At 36.3% G+C, this 19,973-nt stretch overlaps 1 protein-coding gene across 1 annotated transcript in view; it reads right to left on the bottom strand.

Annotated features, from left to right (window-relative positions):
• Positions 1-125: 125 nt before the first annotated feature.
• The window catches only part of cyb5r4 (cytochrome b5 reductase 4), a 64,820-nt gene continuing 44,972 nt past the window's right edge, over positions 126-19,973 (bottom strand). Inside the window, exons 14-16 of the mRNA XM_088625725.1 lie at positions 17,617-17,703; positions 3,452-3,613; positions 126-474 (exon numbers count right to left, since the gene is read on the bottom strand). Of these exons, the coding sequence (XP_088481851.1) occupies positions 420-474; positions 3,452-3,613; positions 17,617-17,703 (304 nt within the window). The 3' untranslated portion in view covers positions 126-419. The remainder of the gene's footprint in view (positions 475-3,451; positions 3,614-17,616; positions 17,704-19,973) is intronic.

The following is a 19,973-nucleotide window of genomic DNA, read 5'->3' as shown; positions in this document are numbered from 1 at the left end:
AACAACAGCAGTCCAACCAAAAAGTGCTGCTATTGCTAACAAAATGATGATTTAGGAATTCTGAGGAATGGTTGTAATAAATGAACTGGTCCGTACGTTTTATTAAAATACATTTACATAAAAGATAACACAATAAAATGTACTTTATTACACTGAATTACAATCAACCTGAGTACATAATGCAAAATGTAATTCATTTTTACTACTACTGTAGTTAGAATTTCACAGTACTCATTTATCTTTTCGGTAACAACAACAGTCTAGGAACCATGAAATAGAAATAAATATTGTTTCCCTACATCACAAAGTACTAACTTTCTGTTCAAAATAATTGGTATTTAACCCTGCATAGAAAAAAGTACTTCAAGCATAGTTTTGCGATACATATTTTGAGGTTTCTGTTGCCCAGATTAGTGCCCTTATCCTTGAAAAGCGTGGATCTCTTCTTCACAGTAGCCAAGTTGCTGCAGCATCCTATATAAAAAAAACAGAAACCAAACATAGAATGCAACGAAATGAAGAAAAAACAAGAAAAAAAACCTGTTCATTAAAACTTCAGTGTGGCTCCAGAGCTTCCCGACCAGTAATGAGACTTACACAAGCACAGGTTGAACTCCATGTTCCAGACTTTGTGTGCCCAGGTCTGAGTCACGTCAATATTCCATCCATGATTTGGATTCCCTAGTGGTAGCCAGACTCCCAGTGGCATGCTGCCTGGGATTGGGCTGGAATTAATCGGCCAGGGCTCTTTAGGCTCCTGGCCAAACGGTGACCCTTTGGCTTTGCCTGACATCCACAGACTTGTAATGACATCAGTGGTGGACCCGGCTCTTCCAAACAGTGCAATATGTCAAAAAGATGAATGGGTCAATGAGAGGGCAGGCTGGAGGACTCCCTGGGTACAGGGGTCATCACACTGAGCTCAGACACAATGACATAACTGGTAATTCCAAATGTCTGGTATATATCAGGAGCCTAATCTACACAGCAGTGTGTTTGGGCAAAATACAACAATAATTCCAGCTAAAGAATAAATCATGGAACAGGTTTTATTTTTCTCCAGTGACAATGACAGAGAAAATGCTCTAACATCTCTAAGATCGGCTAGAAAAGTTGCTATCTGGCCTGGGAGTTTGGCTTTACAGTCTTGGTACAGTAATTACTCCTCCTTGTTACTCTCCACAGTGACGTTTAAAGAAAAAACTTATTTTCCATACGTATTCAATCAACATCTGCATCATAAATAATGTTCCCCTTCAAACAAAATACATATATACATTTTTTGATTTCCTATAAAAAAAGTATTGGTAACAAAAGTATTATGATATCATGCTAATAAGTTAAACAACAAATAAGCGAAGGGAAGAGGAGATCAGATCCCCTCCACACCACAAGAGGGCACTGTAGAAGCAGTCTGCCAGCTGGTTACTGTTTCTCAGACTATATCTTCGGCCCTCACCTTGAGTGTAGTTTTGGCCTGTAGTGTTGATAAGTTAAAATTTAGCTATAGCTTAAATAATTCAATCAAATACCTTCTACATTTTTAAATGTTCATTTTGTTTCCCTGTACTTCCAGGAACTTCCATAAACACCACGTGACATGGATTTGTCAGTAACAGGTATAAGCTTATTGGATACATATTGGATAGCAGTGTATCCAAGTGTATCCATAGTGTCTCTAATGATAATGGCCCTTGCAACAGCCAGACCACACTGATGTTATGGTCGAAAAGAGACAGAGATGTTTTGCAGTCACTAATGCTAATGCTGGCCAAGATACTGACTTGCATTTTCAACCCCGTAGAATGTCATGGTGACAAATACACAAACTCCAGAGATATGGCTAATTGCAGTATACACAATGTTTTACAAATGCACCGTTGCAATATTTTTAAGATACTGTCTATCATACACCTCAATAATACACCATTTTTTGCCATTAAAAGCAGTTACTTTTTTGGGACTGTGTATATAATTTGTATTTTTTTAATCTGCTGGTTTGCACTTTGAAAAAGTAATTGTTTAAAAAAAAATCATGGGTAATTTTTAGTTGTCCACCTACCACTACTCCCTCAATTATATTTAGTACACTCATTAAATAAAATGGGCTGTGCCATACGGCTTATAAGTAGCAGAGTATTTCCAACTAATATAAATGAATTCGGTGAGAGGAAAAATTAAACTCATCACTCTGAGTAGTGAAACTCCCAGCAGTAATGGCAGTAGCACTCCCCAGATTCAAAATGCTCACACAACTAAAGTAATCAAAAAGTAATCATTAACAACAGTGACAAGTTTTGTTTCATATGCTGCCAGTAATGCATGTGTCCAGCATGAGCAACGGAGCTTGGCAGTATACCAGAGGAGTCTATTTCCATTTCTTTTCACATAATCAGCTCAGGCAGGTTTTGTGGGGGTAGCTGACACAGTTAGTGATGTCTGCTGGAGGCTCCCAAATGTGTTTAGAGAAACATATCCAGAGGCACTGCTGGTTAAGGTGACATTGTCATATTAGTAAATCTGGCACCATAACAAAAAATAAAATAATGCTAGACCTAATGTTTAATTATGTTTTCTCAGTAGTTTACAGTGGTCACAAAATCCAGACAAACGTGGAAGTAAATTATGTGAATCATAGGAATGCTGTACCATAAACAGTAGTTATCCAATACATAGAAACCAATGCCAGAGGATGTTAGTTTAGAAAGTCTACAAAGAACCTTGACTCACCTGTGTACAAATAACATAACCATTGGTGTAATGATCATTGTTCCATTGTGGAAATCTAAACTGCTTCAATAATATTTGTTAGCTATGTGTAGTATTGTGTATGGCAAACTGTGTGTATTACATGAGTTCTCAGATATGTAACATGCAGGGTGATTTTTCTGTGGATTCTGCTGAGATTTCATGGTGCAATTCTGTTGCATCTACACATAGTACCCTGGCTAGCAGTATTCAGTTCTGATTGGCAGATGCCCACCTCAGAAGAATACGTTGGGCTATGACAGACACTTTCAATTTTATGAAATCTGAACATTAAAGCAGCTAATGAGTTTGGAGGAAATGCTCATTTTGCTGGCTCTATAAGATCAGATCCATTTACTCTGGAACATTTTGGTTATCGTTTTCCTTCCTTTTGAAAAGTGTTTATCATGTTTGATAATTCTCATGGTTCTCTGAGGTAATTCTCATGGTTCCTACTTAACACTTAGAGGTGAAATTGAGACAAACAACCAGAAATCAAGAAAATGGTTGAAAAAATGTTTAAGGTTCTAATCTAAACTTTGAAATTACTAATCCAGTTAAATCGGAATTTATAAGTACTTTTAGATTTTTTCTCATATAATTTACTTATAGAAATTGGTAAGAATGTTTATCCATATTTATCTTCTGCACCTGTTAAAAGTTGTAGAAGATTATTACCCCCTTAAAAAACAAGAAAACTTACCCCAGTGCTTGTTCGGTAAAACGTGTTGGACCACAGACACAGACAAAACATTTTGAGTTATTAGTTCTGCTCATGACGTTTGACAATAAGGATGTTTCAATTCTTCCTCGTTTGCCTTTCCATTCAGCTGAAGGCTCAGAGAGAACATATTCAACTTCAAACCTGAAAAATAAGGGATTGACATCTCATCAGAGAAAATAGCTAACAATCATGCTAAATTAGAAAGGGATGTTTCTGTGGATATCTGCTCTGCATTGCCCATTAATTGTGGGCCGCCACCTCATTAAGATCTATCTATAGGAACCTAAGCAGATTTTAGTGGGGTTTTCACTACAAAGCTGTAAAAAACATTTCACCAGTAAGAAAGGTATTATAAAAGTAATTTATAAAACAAATTGTTTAACATAATTTATTAGCTACTTATCTAGTACAATGTTAATTAACATTGTTGTTTAAAATCAGAATTTATCTTGGCTTTAATGCTAAAGGCTTTTTAGAACCATGTTAAGAAGCAGGAAACAGTACAATCATCCAGAAAATCTACTATACTACTAAATGTAAAGTCAGAAAGTACCATCTACTATGTATCTTGAAGTAAGCATACAATCTGCAATATTCCTATATCTAATTTCATTCCATACCTATAGACATGTGATACCTTCAAACCAGCATCCTAGTTTCAAAATAGACAACAGACTCACAAACCTATAAGTTCTTGAACAGAAATATTGTCGATTACTGTTTAAAAAAGCTGAAACATATATACTTCTGAGGATTCAAGTAGTGAATTCTACCAATTAAAAAGTGTAGAAATGAAATAGAAACATAAATATGAATCTGACAACAGGAAATGCTACACAACACAATCACAGAACTATATGTTTTGCAAACTGCAACATTTCCATGGGGCTTCATATAGTTTTCAATAGGTCTTTTATACAATAATTTTTGGTTTAAAGTAGAAAACCTATTGATTTGTTGCCCAGTTCAAGACAAGCAATGCTTCTTACAGTGCATTGTACAAGAGTTAGCTGAAGAACATGGTGTTAAGGTATCAGCATAAAGAGCAAGAGAGAGAAGCATGGATCTAAGATCAGATTTCTAGATTGAACCCCTTCACTGGCACATTTCACAAGGTGATTAGTTTGAACCTAAAAAAAAAATCAAACCAGATGAGAGCCATCTGGCCAGCATGGTGTTTTCTTGGTTTATTTAATTGGCTCTGATGGGAAAGGGATGGCATGGAGGAGGAAGGCAGGAGAAAAATCTTTACCTCTGTCTTACTTTTATTTCTGGTAAAGCTGTGGAAGGAGCCAAAATGGCTCTAGAAAGTGAAGTGTTGTTTATGTAATTTGCTGGACTGGTTCAAACAACCATCAAGGAGAGCAGATAACAGTATAGCATATTACATGATATGATGTATATCTATGTTTATATTGGGCAATACGACTTTTTTGTGTACTGTTCTGGTTTGTTCTTTGTGTGTTCTGGACTGTGAGTAACTCTTCTTAGTGCACTTCTCACTGTACTGATTGTATTGTATGTATTGTATTGCTATTATTGTATCATTCGTTACACTGTTGCTGTGTTGTCTGTGTTAAGCTGCTGTTGCACTTCAATTTCCCTCACGGGATCAATAAAGTATCTATCTATCTATATTTTTAGATTTCAAGGAGGCTTTTGATGAAATCCCTCAGAAACGCAAAATAAAAGATGGAGGGATCCACGGAAGTGTGTGTATACATGGTTCAGGAACGGCAAACAGTGCATACTCATAAAGGGGCCACAACTAACAGATGGGCAGATGCAAGCAGCTCTCAGCAGCAGTACAATTACAGCAATCAAGGGCTGGGCAGACATTTGGTAAATTAAATTTCACACTGACAGTAGAACGATACACTATACGTATCAAATAGGTGATTCTGGTAGGACATTGCACACAAATTGGATCTGTCTGTTTATGTTTCTTCTATATTCTCATCAACAAAATGTGGGATAATCTTGAAGGCAATAAAGAAGCAGAGAGTTCTTGGGTATATCACAAAGACTGTATAATTTAAATTCAGGGACGTTATGCTGAGGCTTTATGACACTCGAGTAAGACCTTACTTACAACTTTAATCTTACAAATAACTGTTCTTTCCTTTGATAAATTACAACATAAAAAAATGTTAAAGCAGTGTTGCATTGCCTGAATAAGCTTTCTGGGCACGACATATCAAAAGGTAATATTTTAAACTTGTGTGTATACGACAAAAATGTGTATAACTCTCCTGGATGTTAATATTAAAGTTAGTATAAAACAGTATGTCAAAAAATCCAATGATGTTATGGTTGAGTGCTGACAAACAACGGTACGGAAAATCATTTGATACAGTGCAAAACTAGGTCTTGTTTACACTAAAAATATACATGTCATTAAACAGCAGTCATGAATAGTGCGCATCTCATTGTTTTTTCCCTATCCCTCACATCCACTGTTATTTTGCATTTCACCCTGTAAAATCTGAGACGTGTTGCAATGCAATTTGATTTCCTTTTGAAAAGAAGTTTCTGAAGCTAGCAGAAATTTCTCACTTGTGCTCAAGTACCCTGGTGAAAAGCATTGTGCGATGGGATGCATTCTTCCACATGAGATATAAAAAGTGCCAACACTGTGCAAATGAAAAATCCCTTTCTGGCACTCTATTGTGAACAAGATGTATCCGAAAGTAGTTTTGAAAATCTGACCTACTTCTAGTCCCACCACATTCTGCTCTGCAAAGAACTATGCAAAATTCTGCTGATTAAATTATCTGTATCTGTTTCTGTAAACTAAATATAACACCCAGATCTTTGCAATTAAGCTGCTTGAATGTTCTGCTATGTCACAAACGAAAGTATAAATGTAAAAAAGACAAATGAAAAATCAAACGTCATCAATATTCCCTACAGTTCTCTTCCCTCAATATCTCTTTTTAAACATTTTAAAACACAATTTCACAAGAAATCATGCATCAAAACTGGAATGCCAGAGAATGTAATCAGTCTGTGCAACACAGAAAAGAAAAACAAGTCAGCACAATACAGATTGTATTATAGAATTCACCTAAAAAAATATGAATATGGCAGATTGACCTACAATCTGTAAAAAAAAATCAAAGAACAGCAATAACTTAAATGTACTATAATTAAATATATGTCCATTAGGTTGATGGCACTTTTCCTTCTGCACCAGAATATTCTGGAAAAATAAACATGCCCCAAATGGAGATTAATGAGTACTGTACTATTAGAAATGCCACCCCTCAGATGAGGAGTTATCCATGGTTCTGGATACAAATTCATTAAACATCCCACTTTTCAACCGAGTTGGGGTGTTAACCCTAGTGTCATGTCTAATCCCACTGTAAACTTTCATAATCTAGCCTCCTTTAATGTCCTCTCTTAATTCAGCCACCTCACCAGCTGCTGAGTACTGAGCCTGCTGGTGTATTGTGACTCCTGTGTGTTACCCACATTAAGTGATGTATTTTGGTGCTGGATGAAGCTGGTCCCTTCCTAAATGTTAAGGGCTATGGGATCTTTTGGAATAAAACAGTGTCTCGACATTCTTGTGGTTTCTGAGAATGGTTTTAAATAGCCAAATTCGCATATAATCCAGTCCACCCCATCAAGTCCATGATGTACAGTACTACAGTATATACAGTAAATGTATGTTTAAAAGACATAAATAATGCTCCCTTATGTAATAATTAAAGTACTAATGCACTGTCTTAAAGTTAATTAAAATAATGTTGATCAACTAAAAGAAACAACAGTAATCACAAACTTATAGTAATCAGTTCAAATTAACAACATTAATCCTTCCTCTAAGCCCAGCAGATGCCTGCACTTTCTCCCTCTATGTGTTTAGCATGCACCACTGTAATGAAAAGGGCAATAAAGCTGTCAGTGAGCCTGGAAAGTCATGTTCAGCTTGTCATTGCCTTTTGCGAATGTTAAACCCTAATGTACTGTATATTATATACATTATGTAATGTGTATTATATATCTTACATAATACTCCACAAAGACACAATAAATGAATCATATTCAAATACAGGGTGAATTTTTGAAATATACAAACATGATGTTTAGGGGTTAAAACTTAACATTACTTTCGATCATTCTACAACAAGCTACAGCAGCTACACTTACACACCTTGTGCTTCCTTTCTTTTAACCTCAGACTGACAAGCACTGAAAGTTGTTTGAATTTTGAACCAATCTTAGCTGCATATAGGGGTGGGGTAGTTTTGTGTGAAAAAATGATGAGATGCAATATTGTATTTTGTTTATGTTAAAAACTAAATATAAAACCACACAAACTACTGAAGTACCGATATGTGTGGAATTGGGAATGGTTATTTCTTATTATATACTGTATTTCATTATCTTAGTAAATTAGTATACGTTTAACAAAATAAGTCAGTGAAGCTAATGTAATTTTTTACAAAGGTACTTTGGTGACAGCTGACATTCCAGAATGAAAAGCAAAGTATTAAGATTTGTGCATTCATTTCTCAACATCCATGAATAAACTTCACTGAAGCAATCTGCAGAGGCGATAAGTGGTTCTGAACCTAAGATCACTTGATCTTGACTCCACTTAAAGCATGTAAAACACTAGTATAGTATAGTGATTCTACAGTGACTAAACTGCTGAATATCTAAAACCTTTCCAAAATCTGATACTAAAAAAAAACTAGATGAAATTGTCAAACACGTCTAGTTATTTAATTTCTCAACATACTGAAGATTGGCTACACAATCTTGTGCCAGCAGTTTTCAGAAAAAAAAATCCTTATAATCCCTGCAGGGACTTTTTTGCAAGTTATCTAGTCTACAGTAAACAAGTTATTTTCTCACTTGTAAAAGTTAATCTGAATGAGTTTTTATTCATGAGATTGTAGGACGCCTTTAGAAGTTTTAAACTGCTTATATTTTACATTTGTTTTATGCGAAGGGTTGGGGAAATATGGAAAATGCAACCGAGTCATGTTGTTGAACCTGATATCCTGGTTTCTTTCAGGACATGGCTGAATGAGATCCATGGATCAATTAGCGTGATCCAATGCTCTCTAACAAATAATTCTGTCAGAGCTGAGAGATCTGAAGGGATATTTACAAGTAGGAGGAATCTGGTGTACTGGGGAAGAAAGCTGACTTCCAGACTGCTGGTGGAGAGAGTCAGGAATTGACATGGGGCAGCATGACTGTGATAGAGGCACAGAGAAAAGGCAGAACTGGGGAAGAATAACAGATAAAACCAAAGACTTTCCTGGGGTGGTCTGGACACCGACGATAAAAGTGGGCAGCATCTGCACTGGTAGTGAGTGAAGCAGAGACTGACTTTGCTGACAGCTGACAATGAGTATTTGGTATTAACTAAGGTATTGAGGAAGAAGTCACCACCATGCTTCAGAAAGCAAAAGGACAAAATTCTTTATTGGACAGTATAAGCACAGAATAGGAAGAAGTGTTTTGGGGTACTACAAGCACTCAAGATGATTAAATCCCCAAAGCCTGATAGTATCCTACCAATTAGACTCAAAGAAAAGAGAAATGTTAATCACACGTCACTGGTGCAACTCTTCCAAACCTACGAGACTGTTCGTAAAACAAGGTAATACTCAGGGACTGAAGAATTGCTGATGTAGTACATATCCATAAAAAAGGTGAAAAAATGAACCATGGAATTATAGACCAATAGTTTCTATTACATGCAAGGTAATAAAAATGATTATAACAACTAGATTTCTTTCAATAAGCAACAACAACAGTGATACATGCAGAAATGGGACATGTGATACAATACTGTATATTAAGATTTTCAGAAAGCTTTTGATAAAGCTCCCCATAAAAGATTAATACTCAAATTGCCGGTGGTAGGAATTCAGAGAATTCAGGGGGAAAATGCTCAAACTGGGGTGATAGTATAGGACCACAGGGATCTGTACTAGAACCACTGCTTATCTTATTTACCAATGATTCTGATTCCTGAACAGTCAGTAAACTAGTCATTATTAGATGAGGAGGATTAGCCAACACTGTATAAGTAGCAAATGAAACTAAAAAAAAAAAGATTTAGAATATAAATGAAGATTAGGCAAGCATGTGGCGGATGATGTTTAATGTAGACAGGTGCAGGGTACTGTATGCACTTGTCTACATTAGAGAGATTTGTTTACTTTAAATGTTTACAGTACATGGTGAAATTTGTTTTAAATGTTTACAGTACCTGTTATATCTTTGTTGCCTCTTCTACATACTGTATTATTTAACAGAAAATTGACTTTGAAAACTCAGACTGATGCATGCTTTATTGTACTTTTGTTTTTGCAGTGCTTCCCACTGTATATTATATTAATAAAATAATCTCTACAGTATATAAGGTAACATTTTTACACAAAAGACACTAATTCATTGTCTACATTGCATAATATACCCACTTATTCTTTTGTGTCTATAATTATTTCCAGCAGTGTATTTTTAGTTCAAAGACCCCACTGAACTGCCCATAATTTTAAGTAATCAGGCCCTCATTTCATGGTTTGCTGAGCTGACAGTCTTATCAAGAAGCCCACTGGAAATGTATTAATTTCACCGCAAGAAGGGGAAATTGGCTAGGGCTGGTTTACTTCACTGTGTCAAAGTGATCTCAACTAATTACACCAGGCACAGCAATAGAAAGAAAAAAGGAAAAAATTAAATGTATATAGTAGATCTTTGAAAAAAAGATAATAGTTTTAGTAGAATTAAACTGAGCACATTATACTTAAGTGTCCACAGCAGAATTCCAGCAATGATTATGATTATTAATACTGAAAAAGAGGTTGTCTGATTAGCGAGGTGAAAACAGTGCTCTGTTAAACGTAATATATCTTTTATATCTCAGTGTGTGGCCTGATCTGGCAAGAATCAGAAAAGCAATTATGTTTGTTTTACTTGCAAAATAAATGGAAACTGTAATATTCCTTCTGGTAGGTGGCATCTGAGTGAATGACTTTGCTCCTCTGTTATTTTCTATTTTGGGTTACAGACAATAAACCCCAGAATTGTTTATGTCAATAATACATTAATTTGTTGCTTGACAACTACGAGCACTGTAGGAATTGGTTAGCTCAAGGACACACTGGAAGTAATTTAGTTAAATGTTGTTTTTTTTATTTATAACCACCAGAGTTCTACAAAGTGTTACTATTACAATTTATTTGAGCAAAAAACATTTTAAAATAAGTGTACTCTATGCAGCAGAGCCTATTTGAATCATTTTAAGGTAATTGTTTAAAAACTGTGTAACAAAAGCAAATTAGATCTCTTTAAAGCTTTTACAAACTTGCCTTGTCTTTACAATAACAGATTACTCTTTCTATACAGAGGCAAACCGAAGGTTCTCCTCTCCCTGGGGTACAAAAAAACTGTAGGTCACTAACGGAAGACATTTAGCAGTGGAATATAGCCTCGTGTTTTAGGTCAGAGAGGTCTGAAGACTGCAGTTACTGACCTCGACAAGTTAAGAGGTGGCTATAAAACAATCAACAAAAACATCAATCTGGCTCTTTTCATTACCAAAGTGCTGTAGTGCTCAGTACTTGGAAAAGCCCTGCCAGAAAGAGGACTAAGTGTCTCCTGGATCCATGGACTGTGAGACAGGTGGTATGGAAGGCAGCAGTAAATTGAAAAGCAGATGTTGAAAATCCCCGGAATAGGCCTATTTACAATGCTGAAAATTCCAATTAGACATTGCATGATCAAAGGAATAAGGAACAAGACACTTCTTAGGGTGCTCCACAAAAAGAGGCAACTTACCAAAGCAGATCTAAGTGACCATGTCTTGTGGTCAGTTGAAATGAAATTGCAGCTTTTTGTACATGCTCATCAGCACTATGTTTGGTATGAAAAACTGAGAACTCTCTGTTTGAAATACGGAGTGTGATCTATTACCTTTTCCTAACTTATCATCAACTGTGATGTAGTACCTTAAAAACTAGCACACAACTCATTTTTGTTGGTCAACTCACGGATCTTTTCTCTCCAGATGTACTGGCAATCTGACATATTAACCAAGTGACTGCAAGACCTGTTCACTCAGAAATCCAGAACTCATCTCTAATTAAGTTACTGTTTAATTTGAAGTTTTTTGACAGTTTCTGTGTATTATATGATTATATAGTTGGTTATATCAAAATATTATATTACAAATGCCTTTGCTTGGTGAACATAAAAATTGACCACGTTTATCAATGTGAATTTTGTATCATCCATTCCCTCTTTTCTCTGTATGCAAACTGCAGGGATCAATAAAGCTCTGTGTGTTCTTTGAATTTTATTGCATCACTATGCTCTGCAGACTTTTCATTGGGAGAGATGTAAGAGCAGCTGGTTTACAACTCGCGTGGCCTTGCATTTTGTGGGATAAAAATGGTAATAATCTGTAACAAAAATAAATGCCTCCCACAGAGAGTGGGGATTTGTAAATTTAAGGACATTTAAAAAGCTGTTTAAAATTACATATTGCTGAACTGTACAAGATTGACGATCTCCTATTATAACAAAAAGCCACATATTATCTGGGCCTGGCTTCTTCTGTACATTTATATTCCCAAACTGCCTATGCACCAGTGCCAAGTCAACTGTCATAATATCTTCAGGTAATGGTAAATAAGCACTGTTAACTGAGGTGTCATGGGTATTAATCCACTACTGGTATAAAATACATTTAAGTCATTTGCCTGCTGTTGGCCTTCCATGACATTTAACAAAGGAAAAGTATTAACATTATCCTTCTGCGGGATACTGGCCATGGATTTAATGTCCTTTCATGCCATTGTAGCTACAATGCTTATTAATTAAACACAGAATAAAGGGTTGTTGTGGATCTCCAGTGAGGTCCCTGTCTGTGATCTTAGTCACAGAATGACCTAGTGTTTTTTACCTGTGGGAAAGTAAGGGAGATGAGATTATTTTCTGGATGAGGAGCTTTTCCAGGACACTGGGTACTACCAGTACTCCCTCTGATGGATGTCCACAGCTGGCACCTTGATGTCTAGCAGAGAGCTAAATGAACATCTGGACATGATCTTAAAGTCACAGTGTATGGTCAGTTATCCAATAAGATGACCAACTAATCAAGGACCTGCAGGATGTGGAGATCCTCTTCACCTAGCGACTTCTTAACCAATCATTATCAGGAATTTCCCCAGTTAAAAAGCAATGTACATCACTTCTGACTCCGATTGACTCTGCTGAGCAAAACCGACTGGTTGACAAGAGAACCACTGCCACAACTGTTGTCAAAACTTTGTTACTTAAACTTTTACTCAAATGGCCGAGTTAAAGAATTAGCCTAAGAGGTTAGTGGGACCAGTAGGAAGTGCTCACCCAGCAGTCTACATGGATCCTAAAGCCCAAGTAAAGTGATGGTGACACTAGACTTAAAAAGGTGTGTTACCCTGGCGTCCTGACCAAATTCCTCCCTGTACCAATCATGGCCTCCTAATAATCCCTATCTATGACTTGGCTTCATTACTTCTCCTCACTGGTAGCTGATGTGTGGTGAGTGTACTGGCGCACTTTGGCTGCCGTCGCATCATCCAGGTGGATGCTGCACATTGGTGGTGGTGGAGGGGAGTCCCCATTACCTGTAAAGCGCTTTGAGTGTAGTGTCCAGAAAAAGTGTTACATAAATAGAAGGATTTATTTACTTATGAGTATCTGAATGTTAAATATGTTAATGAGACTGATTAACAAGTTAGTGTAACGGATGGTATGTTAAGTGCATAATCCTTGTTTTTATATCTCTTCTTGATATCTTTTATAGCGTGATAGCCCTCAAGCAACATTCTGCATCTTATATTTATGCAGACTTTCACACATTTACCTTGAGTTCTTTTATGTACATATTCCTTTTTGTTTATCAATAAATGTATTCCGTGTGTGGCGAATCAATGTTCAGACTCCTCATTATTCAGTTGATTGATTCCTAATGGCCAAGTTAAATTCATGGAATTCACTGTTACAATTACAATTGTGGCAGCAAGTTCGCACAAACCCCTACAACATCATGGTATCATTGATAGCCAAGGTATACACATGGTATATTTGTACCCTGTACCAATTGTCTTTCCTAACCTCCCTTTTCACCTTTTTTACACTGCCCTCCTGAGCCCCATGTCGCCTTGAAAAAAGGAGCACTTAGTTGAGATTCTTGGTTACTCAGGGTTTGTTATTAAGAAAAAACCTTATAGTACTTGGTAGCAATAATTGAGTCTACACAGCCAGAAACGTCATCTGAAATATAGCCCTTGTGTTTTCTTGACTCAATTATTTGACAAATATTACTGTTCTGTTTTACTTTGGATTAATTCAGTCACTATTCATCTGATCCACCTGCATAATCATTTTCAGACTGCAGTGGTTACAGCAAGTCAAATCCTAAGAAGAAATAGCATGTGCATCAGCAGAATGACTGCAGTGCACCATCTGCATGAAAATAATCTGCATGTCTGGAATCTATCAAGGGGAAACATGTTGATAAGAAATGAGATGGTCATCCTGCCTTTGTAGACAGCATCACAGAGATGACAGCAGAAAATGTGATGGAGTGTGAAATTGGCAGACGAATGTCATTTAACCCTTGAAAAATCTGACAGAAGTTGTGAGATGCAGAGATGTCACAGTGACCATTATGCTGGCTGTCGTGCTGTACAGATTGACCATGGATCACAACGACATGACTTAAAAAAAACATGTCAGGGCCTTGCTTTATGCCAGCAGCCAACCTTTTTCCTTACATTGGCAAGTCCAAAAGATCACCTTGCTAATACCACCTAATACAAATAATAATGCTAATTCTCTCAACAGGAAACAACCATGACAGCCCAACCTTTTCTAGCTGGCTGCTGCTGCTCAGGAAGTGTAGACTACTCATTATTTACTGGACTTCTACTGATCTAATCTAGTCTAACAGAGGTTCACTTAGAGACTTATCGGGTGTTTGATCAGATGTGTTTATTAACCCTGCCAGGATTGTGTGAATGTTCAGGGAAGTTACAGTATATTGGAAAACCTAATTTTGATAGTGTGCAATAGGCTTCATACTAAGATCCTATCAAGATTCAGAATCTCAATTTTTCTTAATAATGTCTGTGATTGCTATATGTTTTAAAGTACTTTATCATATCAACTAGACCCAAGTATCACTTTTTTGTGCCTAGATACAGGCAAAGGTGTAGTAATAAAAAACAAAGCGGGCATACTTAAAAAACATTAAAAAAACAAAACAACATTCAGAAATTATCTGAGAGCTTGGGTAATCAAATGTGCAAAACTCTGATATATAGTCCAAATATGAACACAACTTGGGCTAGGGTAGAACCAATTTAAATGTAGTCTGTAAAGGATTCACATGCTGTCACAAACCAGAGTTAATAAAATATGAAAGATAATGGATGAAATGCATGTTCTCAAAAATGAAGGCTTCACAAAAGGTCACACAGTAAGGAAAGAAATACAGTTTCTGCATTAATGCCACAGTGAAACATGCTTCCTATTGCAGCATGGTTACAAATTTGAGGCACTAATAAACCGAATGTTTTAGTACAATTGCTATTATTTGCTTATATTTACAGTAACAAGATTAGTATACAGATGCTAATGAAGTATTATAACACTTATTCTATTACCTTCTACAGTAAAACCTATGTTATATTTAACGGTGAGAGAGAGCATTATACTATTTGAATTTAGTGTAATCAACTGCAGCCAACAAGCAGTGTTGTGTCTGTAATATCAGTTCTTGAATATTAATCAGACAGCAGAGGTTCTCTGAAGAACTAGTCTCGACAGTGGCAATGTTAACATAAATGACAACTTGAAAGAGCAAGGTTACTTTGAACACCACATGAATAAGAATGACATTAATAAGCACATGGGATGATTATACAAAAAGAGTTAATTTATATCATAGGTTTATAAAGTGAAAAAACCTCTATATCAATAAATTAAAGTTCCTCTATAAGAACATCAACTATTAGCAAAATTTTACATTCACAAAAACACAGTACAAATGTCATCTCTTTTTCTTCTTACTTGCAAGTTTCTTGGGAAAAAAGGAAGGGTATCAACTTTTCTCAGCTGTGGCCGGGTAAGCTCATACCAGACTCCTTCCTGCCTTTGTGAAAATCAATACAAACTTCTCGAAAGCTTCTCTTTTGGAGGCTAATAGGATTGAGCTTTTCTGATATGCTGTCATATGAATCCATGTAATTACCATTTCACGATATTGAAGCAATGCTTCCTTGAGGATGCAGGGACAGGAGAGCAGGACTGCAGGCTCACCAGTGTTTGTTTTCCTCTAATGGTTAGCTGGTTTGTGTGATAATCACGGAGAGGGTTAGAGAGCAAGCGTGAGGGAATGTCGTAATGTGTTTGTACAGTAAATGTCTGTGAATGTTGTGTTAATTGTATCAGCTTTGGCAACAGTGTAATTTATCTGTCATGCAAATAAAGCTCTTTGAATTTGATTTAGAATTTAGCAGTAGATTAGCAGTCCACGAGGAAGAAAGAGAAAGAAAGGAAAGGTCCCCGTTTTATATAGGGGGAGAGAAATGAAATAACGAAGAATGAGAAAAACATTTTAAAAACCTATAAGTACATAATCAAACAACAAATATAGCAAACACTTAGACATAATACACAAAAGTAACTAAATTAGAATGACTTTTTAACAAGTTTATAAAAAAAACTGTACATTACTCTCCACTGTCCAGTAAGTTAACACAAAATAAAACACACAATAAAAAATAAAAACAACAAAATCCCTTGGGTGCTTCCCTGACATGATTGTAACACAGGTTAATCACAATTTTCAGTGAAATAGCACAAGATAACATCCAGTAGTTACCACACGTATACCAAGCGAGACTGAAATGTGAAACCATGTTGTATTAGTAACTCGCATCCCGTTTACTCCACGATATTCATCTGTGGTGAGAGCTTGCCGAACTGCTTCCTTTTAGGCATGTAATGTTAACTCATCTTAAGTAGGACATTTTATTATGGGAAGTCATGGGAGGTATTTATGAAAAATTGAATTGGTGTAATTTGAGTCTTGCATCACAAAAGAGAGGGTGTACTATATACATTATTTAAAAATTAGGTTTTAGTAGTGGTGCTATTTGGAAGTAACTCAATTTAAATTCTGCACTTCTAAGCATATATCCTAATATTCTAGCATGCATGACAGTCTAACTGACTCACTTGTCTTCACTGTTAATCCATCTAATGACACCAGCAGAATGAATTCCAAAGTTGACAAAAAAACATCGCGTCTCTTTATGCAGCAGAGATGCTTCCATAGATAGACCCTGAGTAAACAGATCAATTCAGGGAGGTGAGGATGGAAAGCTGAGGAAACTGAATACCAGAGTGACACCCCTCGGCTACATTAGGCATAGTGATGAGGCTCACAATTCTTCAATGTGAGGGAAATGCCAAGAGGTAAGAAGGTGCTAAAGACAAAATCAGATTATTTAGAACTTTGCACATCTTACCTCCTGTATAATCAAATCCCTTTCTCTGTTTCCTGTAAGAACATCAGGAATAACAAAGAGGGGGCAATCACCAGAACCAAATCAGCAAGATGATGATTGTCTATAACAGTCCTTATGTCCTTGAAAGAAAATGAGACGGGCTTTTTCTACTCCTCCACTCATCAGGGTGAGGACCCTCTCCATTATGCACAGCACAAAAAGCTTTTAAAAGGTCTTACTAGAAATCTGGCCACGTATCTATTTTCTTCTTGAAGTAACGGAAGCATGATTGAATCTATAGAATCTAGCAAGCTGTCGCCTGGATAGAGATAACTGTGTACGTCCCTGCTTGAAAATGTTAATCCTTGTTCTTTAGTGGGGAAATAGAATTCGAGTTTATTTTGCAGTTAATTATATGTATATATACTTTCTGATGAATGCACATATCTGCATTAAAAATATTCAATTCAAAACGACGTCAGCTTTATAGTGCAACAGAAAGAAGAAATGAGAAACCAGGTGAAAGAAGTAAAACTTCATTTTGAGTCAGATTATTATATTTTAAATTAGATTAACTGTCCTGTTTGGACTGATGCTTAAAGATGTTACCTTTTGTCTTCCAGGGCAAGGTGTTGTAGCTGATCCAGCCAAAGAATATCCCCTTCTCTTCGGTTGAAAAAGATTAACTTGATTTTTCTGAAAACAAAAAGGAAACTTAAATTCAAAACACTTGTTAATAGATGTGCCTATTCTCAGCTCACAAGGTAATTAAGGCAAAAGGTGATTACAAAGTTGACAGGAAATCTAATAATTCTAATGATCAGCAGCAATATAAAGGTAACAGACGATATGCATCAGGGAATTCTTGTCTCCCCAAATTAAAAAAGAGCATGCATGTTGGAAGATAATACTAAGAAAATTTAAGTAACACATTTTCTAACGGTCAGAGAAAACATTATACCATTACTTAATGATATAATGCACTTCCAATAAGATAAAAAAGCAACTATGTCCATTCTCTGACCTTTAAAATGAAAATTAACTTTTGTATTAACTTTTTCCAGATGACCTGCCAATTCTAATTTCTACGTCTCTCTTCCTGGGAAAAAAAAGTATTTTAATTTTAAAAAATGTACACTCAGGAAAAAAACAACAACATAGCAAACCTTGTAGTGTGGGACAGTTCAGCAACTGTCAATTGTACTTGGAGTTCTAAATCTGCTCATAACACTTCTAAAGAATGAAGTATGTTAGCCAGCAGTTTAAGGAAAAATGTACAGGGCCACGCTGCATAGCATGATATTTCATCCAAGATGACTTATTTCAGACTCTCCCTATTGGTTCACCCATGACTATAGAAGCAAAGGTTTTCTTGGAAGGAAATTCTAGACATATTGCATTATTTAAGAATTATGAATAAAGAATGCAAGATTTATGCAGCTGTACATGAAAGGTAGCCTTTCTCTACATGAATCCCCAGAGTTAGAGCCTTTTGTAACAACAAAGCAAGCTGGGGCCACATACTCTCTTCTTTCCTCATTCACAAATGCACACTACAGAACAAGCTAAAACAAGGAAATATAATAATTCATAATAATTGCTTACACTTATATAGCGCTTTTCTGGACACTCCACTCAAAGCGCTTTACAGGTAATGGGGACTCCCCTCTACCACCACCAATGTGCAGCATCCACCTGGATGATGCGATGGCAGCCATAGTGCGCCAGAACGCTCACCACACATCATCAGCGGGGAGGAGAGCAGAGTAATGAAGCCAATTCATAGAGGGGGATTATTAGGAGGCCATGATTGATAAGGGCCAATGGGAAATTTGGCCAGGACGCCGGGGTTACACCCCTACTCTTTTCGAATATAGGGCTATTTACAGGACCCAACAAGCAATAAAAACTATTCACAATAAATCACTCCCTTGTGCGTTCTCAGGGCACCATTTATGTTACAATATATTCTTTAACCTCCTTTATACTTCGAGCTGTAGGGTGGGCATGTCTCCTGCTGCCTCTTTCTCACTATCATGATCTCAACTGCTGTATTCAGTTTAAGTGTGGACCTCTGCAGGTGATTCAGGCTGTGGGAGGCTACATGCCATCCTGCTGTCAGAAACAGCCAGCTGTAACTATTGCATATTCTGAGCACAGCTGTAATTCCTGAAGGCATGCAGCTTGTATGACGCAGATTCCAGGCACTGCCCATTCTGCATTTGTTGTACCATGTTATTTTTAAAATTATATTATACTTCTTAAATTATAATTTGGTTGCTGCAGCCAGAATTGCTAATGCAGTATTTAATGATGGAGAAAACATAGGACAGCTTTTTGTCTAAGCAAAACACACAATATACAGTATTAAACAAATGGCTTGCACAGAAGAATCCAGAAAGCTCCTAAGAGTAGCTACCCAGCAGGAGATGCAGCAATAATGAACAAGGGGCTATAATCACACTGTTTATACATATATGTATAATATGTATATATACTTTATACAGTCAAGTTTAAATAATTAATAAATTGCAGCATATATGTTATTTTTAATTTATATTATGCTATTTTTAATTATATTGATGTTGTTATTTCTACTTTATATAGTGCCATTTCTGGTTATTTTCTTGCAACTGGTTGTGAAGTGGCTTTTGCTTTTCTATAGCACTAAACTATCATAATTCTACCTAAGCCATTCTTTACTAATCAAATTATGAAAAAAAGTAAAAATTCTATGCTAGTGGCTTTATGTATGCACAATATTATATTAATAATAATACACTGTAATACATTTAGGTGATGAGTCTGGAAAGTATTGATTATGATAATCCGACAGCACATGTAATTAACAGGAAGGTTTTAGGTTTAGAATACCAGCACTAATTTTAATCCAGCCAACAATTTTCTAAACCTCTTTATGCAGTGCAGGGACACAGGGATGGTCTAGCCTTACCCGGCAAGTAACG

Source organism: Lepisosteus platostomus, chromosome 3, assembly GCF_059453375.1.
Source record: "Lepisosteus platostomus isolate fLepPlt1 chromosome 3, fLepPlt1.hap1, whole genome shotgun sequence".
Lineage (NCBI taxonomy): Eukaryota > Metazoa > Chordata > Actinopteri > Semionotiformes > Lepisosteidae > Lepisosteus > Lepisosteus platostomus.
Note: the sequence above shows the minus strand (reverse complement) of the source record. Positions and strands in the feature narration are given on the sequence as shown.